This window comes from Mus caroli, chromosome X (genome assembly GCF_900094665.2).
Source record: "Mus caroli chromosome X, CAROLI_EIJ_v1.1, whole genome shotgun sequence".
Lineage (NCBI taxonomy): Eukaryota > Metazoa > Chordata > Mammalia > Rodentia > Muridae > Mus > Mus caroli.
The window spans coordinates 7,296,059-7,320,791 of record NC_034589.1 but is presented as its reverse complement, the minus strand read 5'-3'; the positions used below and the strand labels follow the sequence as shown (position 1 = coordinate 7,320,791).

The window sequence follows — 24,733 nt, the reverse complement described above, 5'->3', positions numbered from 1 at the left end:
GGAGGGGAAAACCAAACTGACAGATGGGAGGAGATGAGAGGGAGGGGAGGGAAGAGGAGAGGAGAGGGGAAGGCAGCACTGACGGACCATTTTCATTTTCCAACCAAGTGATTTCAGACAGTGTTCAGTTTCACAGTTTATAAAGAAAGGGATGCCCAGGAATAAATTGACCAATTTCTAGCAACCCTCCCCCGATCCTGTCATTTGGTCCTTTCCATCACATACGCAGCTCTCTAAGTCCCTGTGCAACTTGAAGGCATAGACAACACAGGAGTGTGCTTGAGATGCTTGCTGCTGCCTCTGAGGGCTGGCTCAGCTTCCAGCAGTTCATTTGTTGGGGACACTCCATGGTTTCTCAGCTGCTCCCAAGGGAATTTGGCACTTTCAGACTTGACTTTGAGTGTTCAACTGAAAATGGGCTACTTCATTATTCTGCTGTTGAGGAAGCTTGATATAGCTTCTCGTTCTCCTAAACACTGTGAGATAGACATCACGCTACCAGCAAGATTCTTGGAACTTGCACTGTTAGACTGGCTGTGAATAAGATCTCTTGTTGATTGAGATATACCCTGCTAAGGAGACAGGACCAAAAATACCTTAACTCTAGACCTCTGTAGAACAGAGGAGTAACCTGTTCTCATCAACCCTTCCAACTAGGTCAAGTTGAAGTATCACATTTCCTTACCAGCAGCCCTTCATTCTCCTCTCTTCTTTCTAATTAAGAAAAGTACACTCTCAATCATATGACTCATTTTTCTCCTGCTAAACAGCCAACATTGTTCCAAGCACACAGTATGGCTCAATACATGTTTGCAGAAGTAAATGGACTTGACGCCTTCCTTTATGAACTGCTTGCCAAAGAATGTCATTTGTTTTGAGAACTCTTTATAAACAACTCCGGATTATAAGAGAGTGGCTCACATCTGCCTGTAACTCCAGCTCTAGCAACTTCTATTGTTATTATATTATTGCCTATAAGATATAATACAGATTATCGCAACTGGTGTGTAGAATTCAAGAGATCAAAAAGATGGTTGCTAATGTTTTAAAAGATGTTTTTAAGACACATAGCATGAAGCTTTCTATTGTATATTGCCTCTCTTCACCCAGCCTCCCCCAAGACAGTGCTTTCTATGTAGCCCTGGCCATCCTGGAACTCAATTTGTAGCCCATTTCAAAAAGTAGATTAGAGTTTATTTTAAATTTCTACAGAGCATTCAATACATCACCATCAGAGACCTATTTTTGATCTCTGAGACTGATAACCATTTGAAACAGTAACTTACTGGATTAGTAAGCAAAACAAATGGAATCAAGTCAATTCTCAAAACAGACAACAAAACTCCAATGTTAGCTTACCAGGTATGAAGACTTAGGTCTGTGATTAGTAAGCCAGAAAAGCAGGGTGTCAAGCAAAATATTTAAAATATGATAATAACATATTGTGGTCAGTCCTGCTTGTCATCATAGCAGACTATCTTCCATCACATGAATATTTCTGCTGATAGCTACAATATGCCCATAGTTATTGCTACAAAACTACAAAGAAAAATCTATTGGGGGCTGAAGAGATGGCTCAGTGGTTAAGAGCACTGTCTGCTCTTCCAAAGGTCCTGAGTTCAATTCCCAGGGACCACATGGTGGCTCACAACCATCTGCAATGGGTTCTGATGCCCTCTTCTGGTGTGTCTGAAGAGAGCAATGGTGTACTCATATACATAAAATAAATAAATAAATCTTTTAAAAAGAGAGAGAAAGGTCCATTTATGGGCATCCTAACCAGGACTTCACATTGGAATTACATGAGAGCTTTAATCCCTCACAAACCCAAACTAATTGCATCAAGATCTTCAGAGATAGAACCAGGCACTGGTATTTGTAAAGCTCCAAGGGACTAATTCCAGTATACATCCAATGTAAGAAACCAAGAACCAACTTTATAATAATGGGGTTTCAACTTTATAATAATGGGGTTTCATCCCTACAGATTTCATGTGTAGGGAGGAGAGCCTCCTGTCTTTGCATCCTCAGCCTTGGGATTACAGGCTGTAATCTTTCAGCTCCTGCTATTTATGCAGGTGCTAGGACTTGAACTTGGGTCCTCATGCTTGTGTATCAAGCAGTTTACTAGCTGAGCCACCTCTTCAACTCTTCTTTTTAGAGTTCCTGTATTTCTTTTGAAAGTCCTGGCCCCATGCTTACACCCATTAGACCCATCTTCCCCTGTGAATCCTTATAACAGATTTATAATAAATGTTTCCTGAGTAATCCTAGTATGAAGCTAGACAACGAGCTATAGGAAGGTAATGAAAAAGAAGTGGAAAGGGTAGATGCATCTCAAAGTGCACAGAACCTTCCTTTTCTCAACTTGATTGCTTAACAGACAAGTGATTCTTTAAAACAAAAATAGCATGAAATTGTGGAGTTTATAACATACATGAGTGAAAAATATGACAGAGTAGCATAAAGGGTGAAAAGAAACATGAATTAACACTCTTCTTAGATCAGTGTAAGACTGTATCAGTGTGGTAGCCTGGATCTGTGGAGAGGCTGAGCCAGCTAGTCCTCTGACCTGGGTGGAGACCTAACATTCCGAGCTGCCATAATTTACAAGGGTTAATCCAGTTGAGCTGGTTAATTACTGATCACCTGGCCAAGGGACTACCTCTCAAGGAGACAAGCTCACCTTAAACCATACTAAAAAGATAGAAGAAATAATTATCCCTTTAATGATTATGTAAACAGACAGATAGATAATATCCCTATAATATACTTTTCCTTCCCAGAATTCACACCCTGTAAGGCCAGCAGCTTACAAGGCTAGCCAAAGTCATGCAGCTTCTCTGGTCTGCCTGCTTTTCTGACTTACTCAGAAAAGTGTAACTTTTTCTTTTCTTCCTTCTGGGTCCACTCTAAGCATGCATTTTAAAAAAAATACTTTGGGCTCATTTGCAGCTTGCCTGCTTTGGGTATTTTTTCTTTCAAAAATCTAATAAAATTGTCCTCAAGATTTCTTCAGAGTCTGTTCTCAATTTTTTTAAAGATAGTCTCACTATCCAGCCCTAGCTGGTCTGGAACTCTATAGAGCAGGTTGGCCTCAAAGTCACCAAGATCCACCTGCCTCTGCCTTCCAAGCTGGGATTAAAGATGTATGCCACCATGTCCAGCCAAATAATTTTTATTTTATTTTTTTACTTATTCACTTTACATCCTGCTCACTGCCCCACTCCTTGTCACCCCTCCCATCACAGTCCTTCCCCATCCTCCCTCCCCTTCTCCTCTGAGCAGGTTTGGGTCCTCTGGGCATCCCCTCCTCCCTGGCACTTCAAATGTCTGTGAGGCTAGGTGCTTCCTCTCCACTGAGGCCAAACAAGGCTGCTCAGCTAGAAGAACATATCCCACATACAAGCAACAGCTTTTGGGATCGCCCCCACTCCAGTTGTTCAGGACCCACATGAAGACCAAGCTGCACATCTGATATATATATAATATATATAAATATATAAATATATATATATGATATATATATGATATATAAATATATAATCTCCAACCTGTGTATGTTCTTTGGTTGGTGGTTCAGACTCTTGAGAGCCCCCAAGGGTCCCGGTTAGTTAGTCTTCCTGTGGAGTTCCTCTCTCCTTAGGGTCCCACAATCCTTCCTCCTACTCTTCCATAAGAGTTCCCAAGCTCCATCCACTGCTTGGCTATCTGAGTCAGCTGCTAGGTGGAGCCTCTCAGAGGACAGCATGTTCCTGTATGGTTCAGGAGTTTGATGGAGGTGGAGGAAAGGTGATGGGAGGATTGCCAAATACTTTTACTAACAAGACTAAGAACCCTGGAAGGGTGCCCCAAGTTCCCTTGTAACATTTATCAACCCAGACTTCCCAAATTTATGGTAACAAGATTAATTCAAGGTAGACCAGGGCAAATTGGACCTGCATATTGTAAGCACCAGAAAATAAAAAGACTCTACCTCACACCATACACAATGAGCAGAATGCCATGAATAGTGAATATAGGGAATAGTTTAGAAATTACAGCAACACAGGTCACATGGGTGACATGAACACGTATAATGCCACTCTATATGGGTTTCTTTTTCTCTCCTAAGAACCAACTTTTTAAAACTTTGAAACACTATTTCACTTGAAGTTCAGGCTGGCCTTGAACTCATGATCCCCTTGCTTCAGTCTGAAGTACTGAAGTTACAAGTGTATGCCATCATGCCTAGCTGTAATAATCAAGTTTAATAAGTGTTTGTTCATAGAGTCATAAGATAATCTCTTTGACTCTGACAGCCTTGTGCCTAAGCATTATTCTCCTGGTCTTAGTAGAAGGTGGGATTTCTGGAGATGGGGCTACATGGTGCTAATTTTTGTTTATCTTTCCACTAAGCTTTATTGTCTTCCAGACCACTCACATAATCTGAGCTCCTGTGTCTATGATATGAACGAACTGCACTTTCTGACCTTTTGCGGGCCCTCCTGGCATTCATTGTCCACGGCTCTATAGCAGCTGTTACCAACCACAGTTTCTAAGAAAACATGCCCCACTCAAAATCCCATGGGTCTCTGCTGCCTCCTCCCAGGCACAGCTATTTGCACCATGGGTGAACACTTTGATGTAAGCAAATCTAATTGGATTAATTTCTTCTCCATGACATTGAAATAAGACATAAGGCACTGGCCAGCAAGCTCTCATGAGTGAGGCCTGTCTAGCTTTGGGGCTGAGGTTTGTTTCAAAACCACATGTGATCTGGATGTCGTGATCCTAGCCTGTGATCCCAACACTTGGTGAGTGAAGGCTTGAGAATCAAGAGTTCAAGGCATCACTGGCTAAATAACGACTGTGAGATCAGCTTGAGCTACTATATATCCTGTCTTAATAAACAAAACCCAAAACTATCAAACAGCAGCATGTGATGCAAAGCTGTGGAGAAGCAGAAGCCAAGGGCAGTCTGAGGAAGCCAGAGGACTGTCCCTCTACTGAGAATGTCATAACAAAGTGTCCTAAACCGGGTACATTGCTTGTAAACAAACATTGCTTGTGGTTCTGAAGGCTGGGAAGGTCCAGATCAAAGCAGATTCGGTGGCTGATGAGGGCTGGCCATCTTCTCTATTTGTCCTCATGACAGAAGAACTCTCTGGCACATGGTGCGCATTTTAAATCCCAGCACTAGGGAGGCAGAAGCAGGCCAGTGAGTTCCAGGCCAGCCAGGGATACATAGGAAGACCATGTCTCAATAACAACAACCCCAGGCTTGAGAGCTCCTCCTTTGTGACCTATTGCGTCCCAGAAGGCCCTGCCTCCCTCCTCATTCTAGCCCACTGGGAATTCGGTTTCAGTTGTGATTTAGGAATGCAACTCAGACATTCAATCCATTCATGTGCCAAGAGAGCAGTAGATCTGAGTTCCCACAAGGCCCTGCCATAACTTCCTATGTCACATCCTTGTTCCCTTTTCAGAAATCCATTCAAATCATCTGCACGAATAAGTGGATTTCTGCTCTTTACAATGAAACTGTCTGTGATTATAGTAAACATTTGACAGCAGAGAGGACGCCTTTAAACTACTTGTTCTACATTTACCTGGAAGCCAGTACTCTCCTTCCTAACTTTCTCTCACAATTCAGGCTCAAAGTAAATGACCTAGATTTGTCAAGCAGACAGCCAACAAGATTTGGAAACAGAAGGAGGCTTCGGGCAGAAACCATTTTCTGGACAGAATGGCAGGACATTTGACTTTCAGATTTACACACTGGTGAGAGAAAAAATATCTGCATGATGGAATTGCTGACACCCACCACCTAACAAGTCTCCTGTATGCAGATGTATGCACTAAATAGCTGGAGTTGCCCACCTCCTGATATAGGCATTTTGCCTGTCAGTGAAGCTTCCAATCAAGAATGCTGGGATCCTGTAATAAGCTTCTGATTTGCTGCTGCAGCCTAGAATAGTTCCTATAGTTTGCAGCCATCTCTCTCTCTCTCTCTCTCTCTCTCTCTCTCTCTCTCTCTCTCTCTGTGTGTGTGTGTGTGTGTGTGTGAAGCAGGCAGAAAAGAAAGAAAGAAAGAAGGAAGGAAGGAAGGAAGGAAGGAAGAAAGAAAGAAAGAAAGAAAGAAAGAAAGAAAGAAAGAAAGAAAGAAAGAAAGAAAGAAATGGAGGGTAGGGTGTCCTTGAAGGGACTATTGGCATCCCAGGGCCAGCCTTTCTCTCCCCATTATTATCAAGTGTTGTGAAGTTGGGCGGTCTTCTGCCTCCACCACCCACCATGATATACTGTGCTATTTTGAGCCTAAAGCAACAGAGCCAAGTAAACATGGATGGAAACCTGTGAAATGATGAGTCTAAATAAACCTTTCCTCCTTCTAAGCTGTATACCTTGGATCTTTGCTCCAGAAATGGAAAGCTAACACAACCAGCCCCCTTCATTTCTGTAGTACGGGCCTTGTGGCCCCTCCTCTTTCCCCCAGAAGAACTGTGAACACTTCATCTTGCCCAGGAAAATGATCTGAATTCAAAACCAAAAGGAGCCTTCCTTGACAGAAAATCTGTAAGAGTGAATTGAGAAGTCCGGACAGTTCTGACTTTTCCATGGCCACGTGGAAGGTGGTCTCTCTCAGAATCAGCAGTGGCGATTTCAACAACAAATCTCCTTAGCTGGCCTGAGCTGAGTTCCATGGGGAAACCTTGGCCAGAAGAGCCTATTTGCCCAGTTAAAAAGTCAAGATTAGTTTGTGAGACTAGAAAGTCAATTCATCTGTCAGTTGCTCAGCAATGTCTCTTCTCACGGCAGTATCTTGGGGATGGATCCATCTGGAAATCAGGGAAGGGTTTCGTGCTTCCCCTTCGGTCTAAGGAATAGGAAGGGGAAGACAAGAAATGCTCAAGAAGGCCTGGCATATTCAGAAGTGAGTCTTTACAAAACATTCCATGCTCAAATCCGCTCCCTGAGGACATGTCTTTCTGTTCCACTTCTCTCAGACAGAGTCCCGTAGACTCTTCCCAGGCTGACTCTCATCCCCACCTTCTTATTCTGCTCCCTTCTTTCATTTTTTTTTTTACAATTTTATTTATCCTTCTCTCATAGAAAACATCCCAACTGCAGCTTCCCCTCCTTCCACTCCTCCCAGTCCTCTCTTTTCCCTTCCCCATCTCCCCCCAGAAAAGTACAGGCCTCCCAGAGATATCAACTGGACAGGACATAACAAGATGCAATAATATTAGGCACAAATTTTCATATAAAGGCTGGGTGAAGCAATAGGAAGAAAAGGGTCCCAAGCACATGCAAAAGAGTCAGAGACAGCCCTATTCCCAGTGTTAGGAGTCTCACAAAACCCCAAGCCAAACAAGGACAGCATGTATGCAGAGGGCTACTGCAGACCCATGCAGGCTCTGCAATTGCCACTTTGGTCTCTGTGAGTCCTCATGCTGCTTTCTTCTTTTTAATCCTCAGACAGAATATCCCTGTCACTCAGTTCCCCTGCCTGGGTTATGTGGGCAGCTATGAGGAACAGGTGTACTGTACTGCTTGGGACAGCTGTGAAAGCAGTAGGCCAAGCCAGAAGTGGACTCCACTTGCCACTTGTCATAGAATTAAAGCTCATCAAGAGACAAATCCCTCAAAGCCAACTGGAAATATGTCCCAGAGTAGGAAGCAAAACACCAGGTGTTCTCTTTAGATTAAATATGCCCTAGAATCTCATGTGCTTGGTCCCCTGCCAGTGGCACTAGTGGGAAGTGATGGGACCTTTCAGAGTCAGGACCTAGTGAAAGACAGTCAGGTCACTGGGCATGTGCCATTTTGAAGGGATGCTAGATCTTCAGCACACACACACATGCACGCACACACCGCCTCCTGGCTGCTATGAAATAAGGAGCTTTACACTCTGTTTTCCTCACCATGGTATTCTGCCTCACCCAAAACAAGACATCACAAGGCTGAAGCCTGAAGGTATGAGACAAATAGTCTCTCTCCTCCTTAGCACGTTAATTAGCTCAGACATTTCTGCCACAGCAATGAATATTGAAGTTATTACCTATAGAGAGTATTACTATGGAGTACTATGCAAAGGATCCAGGATGGTCAAGCCAACGGTGCACATCAGAGTTCCAAGCCAGTTGTAACACGGATGGGCTCCAGCATACATCTGCTTTTCTATTGCTTATTTATCTGCACAGTTGTTTATGCTGGGCATGGAACCCAAGGCCCTGTGCATACCAGGAAAGCACTCTGCCTCTTAAATGCTCCATCCACAGCTCTTTGTTTTGTTGTTCTTTGCTTGCTTTTTTGTGTGTGCGTGGGGTTTGGTTTCTTGTTTTGTTTTTCAGACAAGGTCTTGTTATGTAGCTCAGGTTGACCTGGAACTCAGTGTAACCCACACTAGCCTTGAATTTGTGACCCTCCAGTCTCCACCTGCCAAGTACCAGGATTACAGGCATGTACCACTATTGCCAGAACCTTAATATTTTTAAGGTTCCACAGGTGGAGCCAGGGTCATAGTTTAGTCTATTAAGTGCTGTAAAGGACCTGAGTCCCACCCCCAGAACCCACATAAAGAAGAGAGAGTAGTGCAGGAGTGTAATTGCAAAACTAGGAAGGCTGATCCCTGGGCCTCCCTGCTAGCCAGACAATAGTCTGGCTGCCAAATGTCAGGTGGATGAGAGACTCTGTCTCAAAAAGTAAGGACAGCTCCAGAGGATGACATCCAAGATCAAGGTTGTCCACACACATACCAAATACAGCTCCACAGGTGATTCCAATGTGAAGGTTAAAACAAGAGTATGGACCAAGTTTGTCAAAATGGGATCCATCTTTGTTGTGCAAAGGTAAACTAGGTGTTGGGATGCATGCCTGTAATCCTAGCTCTCAAGGGGCTGAAGCAGGAGGATCACAATTTCAAGACCGGCCTGACCTCCATAGTAAGACCTTATCTCTAAAGAGGTAGACAGGGGTAAGGTGTAGCATGGAATAGCTGAGTGGCCTAGCAATATCTCTCTTAGGTATATGACCAAAGGAATGTGATACACGCCTTTAATCCCAGCATTTAGGAGGCAGAGGCAAGCAGATCTCTGTGAGTTCAAGGCCATCCTTGTCTACAGAGTGAGTTCCAGAACAGCCAGGGCTATTACACAAAGAAACCCTGTCTCGAAAAAGAAAGAAAGAAAGAGAGAGAGAGAGAGAGAGAGAGAGAGAGAGAGAGAGAGAGAGAGAGAGAAAGGAAGGAAAAGGAAGGGAAGAAAGGAAAAAAGAAAGGGAAGAAAGCAACCAAGCAAGCAAGCCTATATGCATAAACAGCCATGGCAACACTGTGAGCAATAACCAGAAAGTGGAAACAACTTATGACTTTGAACTAACTGATGGGGAAGCAAATGTGTACACTGAAATATCCCACCTTAAAACAACAGTGCCAGGCACATGCCAAAATGTAGACAAAGGGGCAATTTCTAAAACATGCAAAGCTGGGCTTCATAACACAGGTCAGTCATCTCAGATACTTAGGAAGAAGGATCACAAATTCAAGGCCAGCCTGTACATGATAACGAGGCCCTATTTCAAAAAAAGGGGGGTGGGGATTTCCTGGCATGATGGCTCACACCTTTAATCCCAGCACTCAGGAGGCAGAGGCAGGCAAATCTCTGAGTTCTAATCCAGCCTTCTGGTCTACATAGTGAGCGCTAGGACAACCAGGGCTATTTAGAGAGACCCTATCTCAAAAAACAAAAACAAAAACAAAACAAACAAAAAACCACAAAAACCATAAAAAGAAGTCTGGGATACAGCTTAGTGATAGAGGATTTACACAACAAGTGTGAGGCCCTAGCTTCAATCCCCCAAACTGCAAAACAAATTATGCTCGGGGAAATGAGCTAGTCACAAGGCCACATATCACATTCCTTTCATTTACAGTAAATGTCTGCAACAGGAAAACCCATAAAGACATCAGATTAGATGTTGCCAGGGTCTGAAAAGAGGGGCTTGTGGGGACTAGATAAAAGTGATGGTTGCACAACATTGTTAATTGTCCTAAATGTCACATGTCAAAGGGTAGTACATTTTATGTGAATCGTACATCAATTTATTAAAAAAAAAAAAAAAGTTATGAGGTGTCCCAAAATCTTGCAAACACCAGAAACAAACTGTCAGTCTGTGGCCTGGTGAGATGGGTGCGCCAGCTCCCAGCTGCAGGGAAACATTGCTGACCAGGCCCAGGCGCCCCACAGAATGGCGGCTTAATATGGACCAGCTGGGGAGCGTCTCTGGAGGCACTGGGCTCTGCAAATATGTGTCTCCCCCACCCCCGAGGCTTGTTAGGGGAATGGTTACTCATGGAGTTTCCAACCACAGGCTGAGCTTGGAATATTTTTGTATTCTCATTGTTTGAAAAAGACTTGTGCCTCACAAAACTAAAATAGTATGGGAAAATGTGGTCTGTTTTTGGGTTTCAACAGAATCTAGTTAGCCACTTTGGCTCTAGAAATCATTCTCTTCCCACTCCTGGCAAATGCTGCCCCAGTTGCTCCTCTGGCCAAGCCCAGTGCTAGGTTTTCAAAACAGACCTAATGGGGAGAGAGAAATGCAGGAGGGCGTGCCATGTCGTGGCCTATGGCCTCAGGTGACCCCAGAACTTGCTTGTTACTCCATTGCAGGTACCTACTATGACAAAAAGGCAAAGAAGGAGCCAAAGAGATGGCTCAGTAGTTGAAATAAATAAACAAATACACAAATCTTTTATTAAAAATAAAACAAATTGGAGAACCTTATAATACAGCAAATCCACTCAAAACATATGAAGCTGACTTGGTACTAAAAGACTTGTTAAGACTAGAAGTAGGAAAGAAAAAGATCAATGTGGTGATAATGGGTACTGAACTTTCTCTTTCTCTTTTATTATTTTTATTTTGTGAGAATGGGTGTTTTTACCTACATGTCTGTGTACTATGTTTGTGTGGTGCCTGTATAGTCCAGAAGAGGGAGTCAGATCTCCTGGGACTGGAATTATAGTTGTTGTAAGCCTACATGTGGGTGCTAGGAATTAAACCCCGATTCTCTGCTAGAGCAGCTGGTATTCTTAACCACTGAACCAGTACCTTCCAAACCCACCTATCCCCACTTGTTTTCCCTTTAGGTTATTTTTGAGACAAAGTTTCATGTAGCCCAGGCTGACTTTGACTTCTCTATTGTAGCCAAGGATAGCCTCAAACTCCTGATCCCCATGCTCCTGCCTCGTCCTCCTGGGGGCTGGGTTTGTAGGTATGTGCCAGGGTGCCTGGCTCAGGTGGTAAACCCTTCAAGAACTGAAACTTTGTGTAAATCGTGTGCTCATTGAAGGCACTGCTCTTAGAATAGATTAATGTGGTTCTTATTCTCTCAGGATGTCCCACAAGAGTAGATTGTTATTGGCCAGCCTGGCACCTCCCCAGAATATATTTTGCTTCCTGACTCACTGTATACTTTTTTCCTAATGCACATTCATCTACTATGAGACCCTCACCAAGGCTGGGTACATACTAATGCCATGTTCTTTGACCTCCAAAGTCATAACCTGAATTAGCAACCAAAACCATGCCCCTAACAGGAATCAACTTAAATTCCTAACAATAAGAAAATGCATAGATAAGCAAACAATATATTCACACAAATAACATATTGTTTGTCGCTTAAAATAAAAAACTACTAGTCCCTACAATAACATCAGTGAATCTCTTACATGTGTTGTTCAATATGCCACAGTATCTGCCTCTACTGTCAGAGAATTCCCCCTGGAGTCCAGTTCTCTCCCTACGTTCCTGCTTTCTTCTTTTAAGCTTAGTTGCTTGAGAAACAATTAAGATTGCCTTCAATAAAATGTACCCATTTTGGTAACTGACTGTGGCTCAGTTGGTGGAATGTCTAGCAAGGTTCGTCAAGGTACCACTGCTGTTTATCACAGGTTAGTGGGTACATCTTAATGTGGAAGAACCCCATAAGCATACATAAATATATATATATATATATATATATATATATATATATATATTTCTCTCCCTCTCTCACCTCTCTCTCCCTCTCCCTCTCTCCCACCTCTCTCTCTCTCTCCCTCTCCCTCTTTCCCACCTCTCTCTCTCTCTCTCTCTCTCTCTCTCTCTCTCTCTCTCTCTCTCTCCCCCACCTCTCTCTCCCTCCCTCCCCCCTGTGTATGGACATGCATTTCTTACTTATCTAGAAGTAGGACTGCTTGGGCCATATTTACCTTTCCACAAAACTGTTCTCCAAAATGGTACAACCATTTTATACTACTACCAAAGATACATGAACATTCCAGTTGTTTTACATTCTCATCAAAGCTTAATGGTTGTCAAACATTCACATTTTGGCTCTTGTTATGGGTCTGAGAATAGCACCTGTGATTTTACTTTCCTAATCCTTCTAGACAGAGACCCCTAATAACTAGTGTGAATGAGGGCATCCAACAGAGGAAAGGAGTCTACTTACTCTGGGCTGCTTCATGCTTTCAATCAACAAGCCATTATTAGGCACCTACCACCTCTTTAGATTCTGACAGAGAAGTGGTCAATGATTCAGTGTGGAACAAGCAGAGTATGGAGGACTCTAGAAAGTGAGTTCTGGAATTTAAATATGATCCTGCAAACAACAGGGAGCTAGGAGGTTGGTACCACCTGAGGGGAATGTGGGAGTGTCTGTACTTATCCATCTGTGAGAAGCACTTCCAGTATGTCCCCAGGAAAACTGTTTCTGTTTCTTTCAGTCTTGCCTCACATTTCCCCTGCTCTGAGCCACAACTTGTTCTCTCGTCTCGGTCTTTTTGTTCCCCCCAGCCAAGGGGACAGATCGCTATCCCTGCCTGCTTCTTGGGAACATCTTGTTCCCATTGCTTGAAACTTATCATCAGAGAAACAGTCTCCATGCTGCTGGAGTATGTTTTAAATGAAAGCACTAGGGGATGTGTGTCTATTGTTAGTAAATGATGTCACCCCTGAGCTTGCCAAACTGTCACAAGCAGTCTGGATGTCTTTCAGGGTTCTGTAGCGGAGACAGCTCTGTTCTGCAGCATGCAGGCTAGAAATATGGTCTGGACTTTATGAGTGGCAGCAGAGTTTTGGGTATGCATTGAAAATAATATTGGCTCTTGGAAGCAAACATTTTGTCCCCATGACTCAGTCAATCTTCTCCTTTCTAAGGAGGAGAAATGGCAAGGTGCTGGCTGTTAGTCATTATATAAATGTCAACCTCTGTCCTTTGGAGACTCCTTGAGCAGGAAGTCATATCCTATTTATTACGATGTGCCCTATGCCCTCTTGATGCTATTTGTTTTTAGTTTTGCTTCCGTATTTATTTACTGGCTCTCCATTAAGGCATGTAGATTTCTCAAAGACAAAAGCCATGTGGTTACTCTACCTCTATAGCATCCCTAGTGATTGTTTGATGGAACAGAGTATTTCCCACTTTTTTAAAAAGATGGAAGATAGAATGTTCTGGTTAGCTTGCACGGTCAACTTGACACAACCTAGAGTCATCTTGGAAGGGAGCCTCAATTGAAGAAATCCCTAGAATGGATTGGCCCATGAGCATATCTGTAAGGGTTTGTCTTGATTGTTAATTGGTTGTAGGAGTGCACACTATAAGGAGCACCATCACTAGGCAGGTGGTTCTGGGCTGGATAAGAAATCTCGCTAAACAGAAGCCAGCCAACAAGCCAGCAAGCAGCATCCTTTCCTGCTGTACTTTGGCTATGAGTTCTTAGGTGAAAGGTATCCTGCATGGATTAGCCAGCAGCCTTCCTTCAAGTTCCTGCCTTGAGCTTGCCTTGACTTTTCTGGATGTGTACCATGGCCCAGAACTGTGAATTGAATAAATCCCTTCTTCCCCTATATTGTTTTTAGTCCATGTGTTTTTATTACAGTGACATAAGGAAAACAAGAACACAAAACACTATTACTAGTATTTGAGAATCATCTGGTAAAATATTCTATAACATGTGCCATATATAAAGATCATTACATATATCACCATGACTTCAAGCAGTTAATTCCCGCACTTGGGAGGCTGAGGGAAGAGGAGCGCCACAAATTCAAGGTGAGCCTTGGGCACATAAGTTTGAGGCTAGTCTGCACTATATGAGATGCTGTTTCAATATGCATACATACTCATATATGCATAAAGTTTGAAAAATAAAATAAAAATATTTAAACATCTATAATGTCACAGTTACCAGTTACTTGTTTCTTGTTTTCTAGCCTCTCCCCACAGTCACACAGCAGGAAATCTGATCAGAAAGAGTATCCAGAGCAGCTGTGACTGAAGCCACTTGGAGCCCATACTCTTTAGGCAGGAGCGCTGTGACCGCTGCCTACCTTCCCATCCCAGCACCTCTGGCCCAGGACTCACCATGAAGAAGCAGGATCAGCATCCCTTGGCCTTCCTTGCACCTGGTGGCTTAGAGCCACTCAGCTGTAGGATCCCTACCTGAGGGGAGAAAGGGCAAGTGAGCAGCTCGAAGGCTATCTGGGAGGGGTCCCTTGGGAATTCTGCCCGCACCTCCACACTTCCTTGGCTATACCCAGCCATTTCCCCTTCTGTGCGTTCATTCCTCCCCCAAGGATCCTAGTGTTGGGCTCACTCAAATTCCACCACATCCATCCATTTGGAAACCCTTAATCAGGCTAAGGCCCATCAACAACCCAGGTATCACTCAGGACCCAGCAAGAAAATAGATGGTGGAAAACCTCTGCATAAAAACCCTTAATGGCCCATCTCCAAGTATTGCTTACCATCCCGGAGGTCTGCCCATAGTGCCCCCAGCCCCTCCATCTCCCAAGAAATGGTGCAAGAAGAAATAAAGGCTGGAGCAAGGAGCACACAGGGGCAAAGAGCAAGGACTGTGCATGCATGCAGGTTTGACTGTTTATTTTTCTTTCAGATAGTAGCTGGAAAAGCCTCTGTATCGGATGAGGATTAGCAGAGATGAGCAAACGTGTCTGCCTTTTGAATTGCCAAAGCCAATGACAGATTTTGCTGACAAACCAATCAGTTTTATCCCCAAGCCTTGGCTACCAGAGCCTTCCTGTCCTCTCCATCTGCCAGGCCCCTTTTTTGCTTTAAACCCGTCCCACATTCTGCTCAGTTCCCTGACCCCAGCCCTAGCCCCACCCATCAGCAATAAGCAGTCTGCAATCCGCTTCCCGCTACCAAATGGTATTATAGGTCTTTGTAACAAGGACACATTATGTAACTTTAGAGGGCTGGAGTGGGGACCAGGCAGTTTAACATAACCTTGTTTTGCCCAAATTGCAAACTGCTGATTTCATCTCTTTGGAAAGGCAGATGATCCCCAAACAGAAGGTGGCAGAGGCCCTTCCCAGCAGGCAAGAAGCTTTGGTGTTGAGGCTTGCGGCCATGCTTGGCCTAAGGCCATTAAGTCCTGTGACATATTCAGAATCTGAGGTTTTACAATCCCATCAGGCAAGGATGTAAGCTCTTGCTGCTCTGTTTGGTTTGTGAATGCAGCAGAGGCAATAGCTGTAGCAGTGCCTGGGAGCTAGTTAGGAATGCTGAAACTCAGGCAGCCCGCTCCCAACCCAGACTTACTGCATTTTAACAAGTGACTATGAGAGATTCCTCTGCCTGAGGGGCTGCAGAGACTGATTCCTGGACAGACAACAGGGACACGTTTCTCTGACCACTCATCCACAGTTCAGCTGTCCTACATGCTCCTGGTCCCAGCAGCTCCTCCAGGCCTGAGTGGGGGTGGAGGGTTGGCTGCTATTCCCTTGTAAGACATCCATGAAAACATGCCAAATTCTCACTCTGCTGAGAGGAAATTTGACATTCCCTTCCCATAATAAGGGTTCTGTTTGTGGATTCAGCCATCAAGGCCACAATACCCTGGGGAATTATCGGTTTCTTACATTTGGGCCTTGAAAGCAAAAATGTGACCGAACTGGTCTAATACTGCTCTGATACGAAGTGTCTTAGTTAGGGTTTCATTGCTGTGACGAGACACCATGACCAAGGCAACTCTTATAAAGGCAAACATTTAGTTGGAGCTGGCTTACAGGTTCAGAGGTTCAGTCCATTAGCATCAAGGTGGGAACATGGCAGCATCTGGGCAGGCAATGTGCTAGAGGAGCCAAGAGTTCTACGGTCAAGAGCAGCAGGGAAAGACTGTGCCACACTGGGTATAGCTTGAGCATAGGAGACCTCAAAGCCCACCCCCAGAGACAAACTTCCTTAAACAAACCACACCTACTCCAACAAGGTCACACCTCCTATAGTACCACTCCCTATGGGCTGAGCATTCAAACACATGAGTCTATGAGGGCCCCTATTCCTAATCAAATAACCACAGGAAGGAATGAATGGGATGGGGTGAGTAGAAGTAACATAGGTGAATGAAGCATATCCCCCCCCCCCAATCCCACATAAGTCCTTATCCCTAGGTTAAGTGGGAGTGGTAGACACAGTCTGTAACCACCAGTGTTGCAAAGGTCCTTGTGGCGCAGGAAGGTAGAGCTGGCAGTGAGGTCTGAAAACCAAACTGAAACAATGCAAGATTAGCATTAGAGAAAGACCTGCTGGTAAACAAACTCCAACCCTGGAACCACCCTGCTCCCCTTACCACATACACCCCCACTCCTAGCCAAGAGGCCTGCTAGAACTGCCTGGAGCCACAGGAGCAGGAGGTAGAGAGGAAGATGATAATGAAAGACAGGTGATCCATTAAGTTGTGAGTGGAATCACATGTAACAGAGCATGGCCAAGAAAGCCAGCATTATACAAAGAAGCTCCAAAGGCCCCACTATGTATCATAAAAGACTCATCCTGGTACAGCGGTGGCCATTTGTGCTTCTTTCTCCTGCTCTTGCTTTTCCCCTCGAAAGTGTCTTTTTCGACTTACATTTGCATCATGTTTAGTTATGCGTAGTAGGTGGATGTGTCCACATGTGGGTGTGGGGGTGTGAGTGCAGATGCCTGAGGAGGCCAGAGGCATCTGATCCCGTGGAGCTAGGGTTACAAGTGATTGTGAGATTTCTGGCATGGGTGCCCAGAACCCAGCTCCAGTCCTCTTAACTGTTGAGTTGAATAAGCCATACCTGCTTCTGCTACTATCTATGTGTCTGCATTAGCTTTCTTATCCTCAACACAGAGCCTAGAACCCCTTGAAAGAACCAACCAAACCCTGACCTCCACTGAGTCCACTTGTACCTTCTCTTCAGACATCCCAGTGAAGTCTCTGTGCCCTTTCCCTCCCCTCTTCAGCAAACCAGAGGCTGAAATATGGCTATAAAAGTGGGTCTGGTTACACCCACAGCCCTTGTTGTCCCCCTTACCTTCCAGCTTCATCAGACCCATGGGTCAACAGCTCGCTCTAGCACTGTTCACTGATGAAGGTTCACTTGCCCAGAGAGTATTGCTGATATCGGAGTGCCTAGCCAACTCTGGGCAGCACCATTCCCTGGGTAAGTGGTCCTCGTCTATATAAGAAAGTTAGCTAACCGTGAGCCTGTGAGCATGATCAACTTGAGGTTTTATTATGGCAGAGCATTAATTCTATCAGTTACCAAGATATAGATGCAGTCTTTCTTAGTTGTGCCATATTTAACTCCTTGTCTATACAGTGCTCTGGGGTGGTCTCCCAGCTAGAAGCTTCTTATTGGGAGCCATCTTTACTAGCAATTAAGGCTGTTCATTAGAAGCAAGACTATATGGAAGGATGACAGTGTCTTTTGTGTGTTACTGGAGGGTAGGGAAACCAGAGGTCACTGTCCTTCCTCTTATCAGTCTAGCTTGGTTATCTCCCAGCAAGCTATCAACCCTCCTAGTCTTCCTCAGTATCTCAGTCTGACCTTTGAACCCTTAATCTTCCTTTTAATCCCAGCCTGTGTTCTCAATGCAATACATAGGAGCAAGTTACAGTCCTCACCATGGGTCCTTTCTCTCAAAGAAAGGTACCTCCCGTTAAGAAAGGTTAGTTTGAACCTATTAAGGGGGTTCTTGGCTTCAGGTGTTCAGGGAGTCTCCTTGGGTGCTTTTGGCTAGAGCTCAGATACTAAAGCCACATTCTTTTGCTTTTACTTCAAACCTCTACTTCACAGGCATACACATGTCCAATAGAAGCTAGACCATTATGGAGGGCTAATGCATGGCACGTTTAGCTTGACACCGAGGAAACCAAGCAAAGTTTTGTTTGTTGAGAGGCAGAGAGCTGGGAGGGCAAGAAATCTCAACCACAGTTCATGCCTTTATTTCTGGATGCCTGGTCTGTAGCATAAGATGTTCTCTGCCTCTTGTTCCCACAGAAGTAGATCCTGAGACAAGGACACAGATGGAATTATTTTGTTTGGGAGGTGATTGACAGAAGCTCCCCAGGGGATGGGGTGGGGGTGAGGTGGATAAAGCACTGTTATTGGGCTCCCAGGGCCGCTGCCGCTTCTCCTGCCCAGCCAGCACCTGGATGACTGCTTCCAGGGGAGATGAGGGACTGTGTATTTGCTAGCCATCTTGAGCTATGTGCCAACATGTTGTAGACATTTTGCTTCCTAAAAACAGCTTCTGTTGGGCAGGAACTCAAGAGCCTGTAGACATTGACTGATCTGGCCTTAAGTTCATCAGGTCCTACTCATGAAAGAGAAAGAAGCCCGCCAGGCCTTTGTTTTAGGTGGCTAGGCCTTTGTCTCAGTTCAGGGCAGTAAGGAAAAAGACAGCCATCTTGAGAGGAGGAAGCTAGTCATCTTAGAAATCTGTCATCTTATTTTCTAGTCATGGCCCTTATCCCCTATCTGTCTGACTTTCAGGAAATGTGTCTAACTCACCACACACACAGAGAGAGAGAGAGAGACAGAGAGAGAGACAGAGAGAGAGAGACAGAGACAGAGACAGAGACAGAGACAGAGACAGAGAGATGGAAGATGGATAACTTTCAAATATTTAAAACGTCCAGCCGGGCGTGGTGGCGCACGCCTTTAATCCCAGCACTCGGGAGGCAGAGGCAGGCGGATTTCTGAGTTCGAGGCCAGCCTGGTCTACACAGTGAGTTCCAGGACAACCAGGGCTACACAGAGAAACCCTGTCTCGAAAAAACAAAAAAAAAAAAAAAAAGTCCAAACATTTAGACACGTGGTACATGACCCTCCCTTATACTCTAACCCCAGATCCCACAAATATTAGAGGCTAGCCTATGTTTGCTATCTAGGTGGAGGTGTTCAACTGTTTGCCTGAAGTGAAGCCTGTGTGAAAATGAGTGAAGGATCTAGAATAAAAGAACTAGGATAAAGATTGGCCTTTATCCTGCCTTTTCCTCTCACTTTCTGGTCCTGAAGTTCTGTGCCTCATAGTCTAACCCAGACTCTAAATTCCTCATGTAAGGAAACTAGGGCTCAGAAATGGCAAGAGACCTGTTGCTCAAGATGCCAAGTGTTGACATAAAGGAAGTAAGAAAATAGTTTATTCTGAGTCGTATGGCCTGGGAAACTTAAATGTCACATTCCACAGTAGAAGAGATGACATGAACTATATAGTCACAGAAGAATGTAAAGTTGTAAGTCAATTTCAATTACATTGGTAAGAACATCATGTAGACTGGCAACTGCACAGCCACAAAGCTGCTCCATAGGTATGTGTTATCTAGAGTTCTTTGTTTTAGGGTAGGTGGAGGTCAAAGATCTGCTAAGTTTTGTGATATACTGATGAGGGCTTCTCTGAACAAGAAAGTTGGGCCAGGGGCCTGTGAAATGGCTCGGCTATTAAGAGTGCTTGCTGCCAAACCTGATAACCTGAGTTGGATTCCCCCCAGACCCATATGGTGGAGGGAGAGAATCCTGTAAGTTGGTTTTTGATTTCCACTCATGCAGGGTGGCACGCACACCTACACACACAAAGACAAACACTTTTTTTTTTTAATTTGTAAAGAATTTAGGTCAAGGCTGGGAAGATAGCTTACTCAGTAAATCTGAGTTGGATCCCCAGAAACCACATTAAAAAACAAACAAACAAAAAAAAAAAACAAAAAAGCAAAAAAAAACAGCATGGTAACAGAAACAGACAGATCACTAGCCAGCCAAGCCAGCCAAGCCAGCCTACTTAGCAAGCTTCAGACAAGTCTCAAAATAAATCAAGTGGATGTCTTCTGAGGAAGGGCACCCAAGGTTGTCTTTTGGATTCCACATGCACCCCACAAGTGCACTGGTGGCATGTGCCATCCGTTCACGTACACACACACACACACACACACACACACACACGTTGGGTCAGATATAAAAAATAAAGTAAATGGTTATTAAAGGTTCTAAAATAAGTCAATTTTGACTCTCCTCTTTTCACAAAATTCCACCACCAAGTCGTTCTAATCAGACGAAGCTTCTTCAGAAAACTTGAGGTTACAACGCTGAAGGCAGAGCAAGGAATTGGTCGCCTAGGTTATGGTTGGTTTTTGTTGTTTTGCTTTTGTTGTTGATTTTTGTTTTCTCTCCTGAGACTCCAGTAAGAAGCCAAAGAGTCACCCTCACTGCCTATGTGAGATCAGGATGAGGCACCCCTAAACTGCCTTAGCTGAAACCATCCTTTTGTTGGAATCCCTGGCTCCTTGTAGGGCTGGGCGAATCGACCTGAATTCACAGCCTTAGCTCTGGACTGCAGGAGGGGCCGCTACTTATTCTGCTGACTCTCAGAATGACGTCACCCCAAGGACAGGCCCAGACAAAGTCGGGATGCAGGCTCGTACGGGATTCCGGGTCCTGCGCACAAAGCGTGCCTTGGCGGTCGTAGAGGGGGGCAGCTGGCCACGAGTCCCCAGTATGAACGTTTAAGTCCCTATTCCTTCCCATCTCTCTGGATTTCGAAAACTAGTTCAGCTCGCTAGCCCGGGTTAGCAACCACTCGTGAAGCACCAGGGGACTTTTTTCCCTCTCAAGGTCACGTCCTTGCGAAACCTGGGCAGCCACTGCGGGTAACCGGTGCTGCAGCCCCGCCCGCTCCCAAGGTCTGGTGGGGCGGGGCATCCGAGCGTGGGCCCCGCCCTCCCAGGCTTGCCCATCAGAGGGCGCTGAAGCTCCAGCGCTGGACCAGTGCCACCGCAACCTATCTTATCGTCCCCGCCAGGAAGCAGGCTCCAGCATGGCGGCGCGGGGGCGGCTGCCTGGCCCGGAAAGGCCCGGGGCACGCCTGAGCCGGAAATCTTAGTCACGCACCTGAAGTCGCTGGAAGGCTAGCTGCCCTGGCCAAAGGACAGCCTGCCAAAGGTCCCTCTGGAAAGGGTCCTTCAGTGACCTACCTGACTGACCCTGGAGTCAGGAGGGTGGATAATAAGCCAGTCTGACACAGCACATAAAGGGTTGGCCCAGGATTTCATCTGCTGTGCTTCTCAACAGACTCGCTGCCCTAATACTCCAAAATGCACTTTCCAGGAGCTGCATGTGAAATCGCCACTCTCTGTGGCCTCCAAAACTAGAGCTGTAGGTCCATCTGCCTTGCCCAAGAAAAAGACCCAAAACTCAATGCAGCAGGGAACTGCCAAGTATCAAATCAATGTCCCAGTCTCAAAGAGGCCTCTGAAACAATGGTTGATGGCGCTGACACATGCTAAGAGGTGAAAGAGGTCCTGGGACAGGTTTCCTAAGCCACCAGCAGCACGGCCAGACAACAGTTGAAATCAGTAGTTATGGACCTAAGGAGCTAGAGGCTTTAGAATAAAATGTTAGGGGGGAGAAAGGAATTGTTCTGATCTGTGATCAGAAGGACTAGGATAAGAGGAATTGGGTAGAGTCCCAGGAGTGAAGGGTTAGTCAGTCCATAGCAGACTTGCTGCTTTTTGGCTAGTCCGTTCTGAAAGCTGAAAGTGAGGTGACCTTCATGGGTAGTCTTCGGCACACAGGGCAACAATGCAGTGCAGCAGTTTTGTCCTTTTCTTTGTTGATTTAGCTGGAAGCTGTCAGTTAAAATAATCTCATCGGATCTCTTCCTCCATTCTCTGGCCTGTAACTTAATTTAGAGAGTTTCAGAATTCTCTTATCACAGGTATTCATTCAGTGCAGGCAAAAGATCCCAGAACATCTGACTTCAGAAAAAAAGCCATTGAAGATACCTGAGTCTGTGCAATGTTGAGCCGCCAGGCAACTGAGTCTCTGCTGATGACCTGTCAGAAAAACAAATGCTGGGAGAGGCTTGGGCCTCCCTGCTGCTCTCAGATAGGCACCTTTTGCCACTTAGAAAATTAGTGTTTGACAGACATACTCGAGGCTAGAGCTTGAAGCTGACCAGCAAAGAAAAGATACAAAGGCTTCCACTTTCCACCTGTCAAAGGAATGGATCGAGGGACAAAGAAGTCTGTTGGGCCTGAGATGGGATGGGATCTTCCACCCCACAAAACCCCTGAGGCGTCTATTGGAAAAAAAAAAAAAAACGGGTGAGCTTTAAAACATTTTCCTCACCTGGACTTGAATTTAAAACCCTGTTAGGTTTGAGAGTCGCCTTTCCTGGATACATGTGGCTACCGTTCCTCATGAAAGAACCCTCTCCTTACAGCAAATGGAGGCTACCACAGAAAACCACAAGTGGAGCAATAGATTCTAGGGAGCTTAGGCCCAGTGGATACACCTACACCACAGCTCCTGCATCTATGACTCAGGGAGCATCAATGAAGAGAAGGAAGTCTGCTGTGAAATGGTCTCTCCTACAAATGACTGCATAAACAAACCAGAACAAAGGTAATATCACGAACATGTTCTCGGGGAAGGGGAAATCCACCAGGCCCCATCCCTAGGCAAAGAGCTACCTACAGGCAACTAATGGCTTTGGGAAAGATGACTAGCCTCTCCCAGGAATGAGCACCCTTAATTGGTTGTCTAATGCAGAATGGCCAGCCTTGAACATACATACATACACACACACACATCACCAACAAAAATGGACTGAGCAGGTTGGATATGTGTGTGTGCATATTTCATACTCACATACATGCACACAAATATGTATGTAACAATAAATAAAATATGCTTTCTACTTGGGAGTATACGAGGACATAGGAGGGCATCAGAGAAGGGTAGCTGGAAAGTGCTAGAGGGAGGAAAGTGGTATGATTCTATTTCAATTATAAACATAGTTTAAAGTAAAATAAAAAATATATAACATTATAGGGAGTATACCATTGGTGGTACAACTAGCAATGCATAACTAAAAGCCCGCACACAAGAGGCTGAAGCAGAAGAACTGTATTTGAAGCCACCCTGGATTATATGTGACTTCTCTTCTCTTCTCTTCTCTTCTCTTCTCTTCTCTTCTCTTCTCTTCTCTTCTCTCTCTCTGTTACACACATTCATACATGCATGTACATTGTTATAAATATATTATATATAAATGATTTTATGTTTCTAAAATGTGGAATGAAAAACAAAGATATATTGGGACAAAGAAGATGGCTGTGGGGAGAGGTAAAAGCAAAGCATGAGGCCCTGAGATCAAACCCTCAGCACCCACATTAAAAAAAAAAAAAAAAAAACAGATACAGCTGCACATGACTGTAACCACAGCATTGAAACACAAGTGGATCCTGGGAGCTGCTTACCCAGCCACCTTACCTGAACCCGCAAGTTTCCTGTTCAGTAAGAGATCGTTCCTAAGCAAAGCAACAAGACTGAGAGCAATAGAGAAAAACATCAAACATCCTACTCTTGACCATTACTTCTGTGCACCAAGCATGTACTACACACAGACAACACACACAAATAAAAGAAATAAAAACTTTGTTACAGGGAACATAGACAATCTGGGCACCAGGGTCCCCTTATCTTAGGAAAGAAATGATTAGCATGCCTCATTTACATTTACATGTGTTCTAGGCATTGTCCTATGAGTTTTTATAAATTGTAAAATGGTCAAAGGCTCACTGGGGAGGAATTTAGACTTCTCCACCTTCCCATTTGGCCAAATTGTAAATTGTACATTTGGCCAAATTGTAAATCATCTTTCTTTTACCAATGTCTGTAGCCAGGCTTTTGGCCACTTTGTGGGTTCTTTTTTCTTCCACCCTTATTCCATCCTTTCAACCCCCCAACATTAGGTAGGAGTGAAAAAAGGATAGGAGGGAAAGGGGGCCATTATCAGTAGACTGCTTCCTGCTCACTGGGGTCAACAAGTTCCTTGGGGAAAGTTTGTTTGTCACCACCAGGATAGCTAATTTCTTCTCATTTTTTTTGTTCATGATCACTTGAAAAACCACAACATACAACACCCAACAGCATCCAACCACCAACCACCCAGTCACACTATTGAGGCTCTAGCATACATACATCCTCTGAAAAGTCCCCAGAATTCCAAATGTGACACTCTCACCGAAACTATCCTCAGCTGGCAAAAACCTCACTCTTGCTTAGAGCCTGAGGCAAATCATAGTCAACTGCTATGAAGCAGCCCCATATCCCACACCTGGAAAACATGGTCTTACAATATTTCTGTGTTTTTTAAAGAAACCAAAATTCTCACTACAAATGTCTGGGTCCTAGTTTATGTAAAATACAGGGCAACTAGCCAGTAATGTAAGTTCTATCTCCTGGACCTACATTATGAAAGAAGATAACTCCTGCCATTGTTCTCTGGTCTCCAGAGTAAACCCACACACATACACAATCAAATAAAAATGTTTAAATGTGTAAGTAAAGGAAATAGAAACAAAGGCATCAGGTTCATGAATGTGATGCTAACAGTGGCATCATCAAGAAGAGTGACTGTACCAGGTGTG

At 44.6% G+C, this 24,733-nt stretch overlaps 1 protein-coding gene across 1 annotated transcript in view; it reads right to left on the bottom strand.

Annotated features, from left to right (window-relative positions):
* Nyx (nyctalopin) overlaps positions 1-21,666 on the bottom strand; it is a 27,435-nt gene extending 5,769 nt beyond the window's left edge. The window contains exons 1-3 of the mRNA XM_021154039.1: positions 21,272-21,666; positions 14,775-16,528; positions 14,392-14,469 (exon numbers count right to left, since the gene is read on the bottom strand). Coding sequence (XP_021009698.1) covers positions 14,392-14,413 — 22 coding nt within the window. The 5' untranslated portion in view covers positions 14,414-14,469; positions 14,775-16,528; positions 21,272-21,666. The remainder of the gene's footprint in view (positions 1-14,391; positions 14,470-14,774; positions 16,529-21,271) is intronic.
* Positions 21,667-24,733: the final 3,067 nt, after the last annotated feature.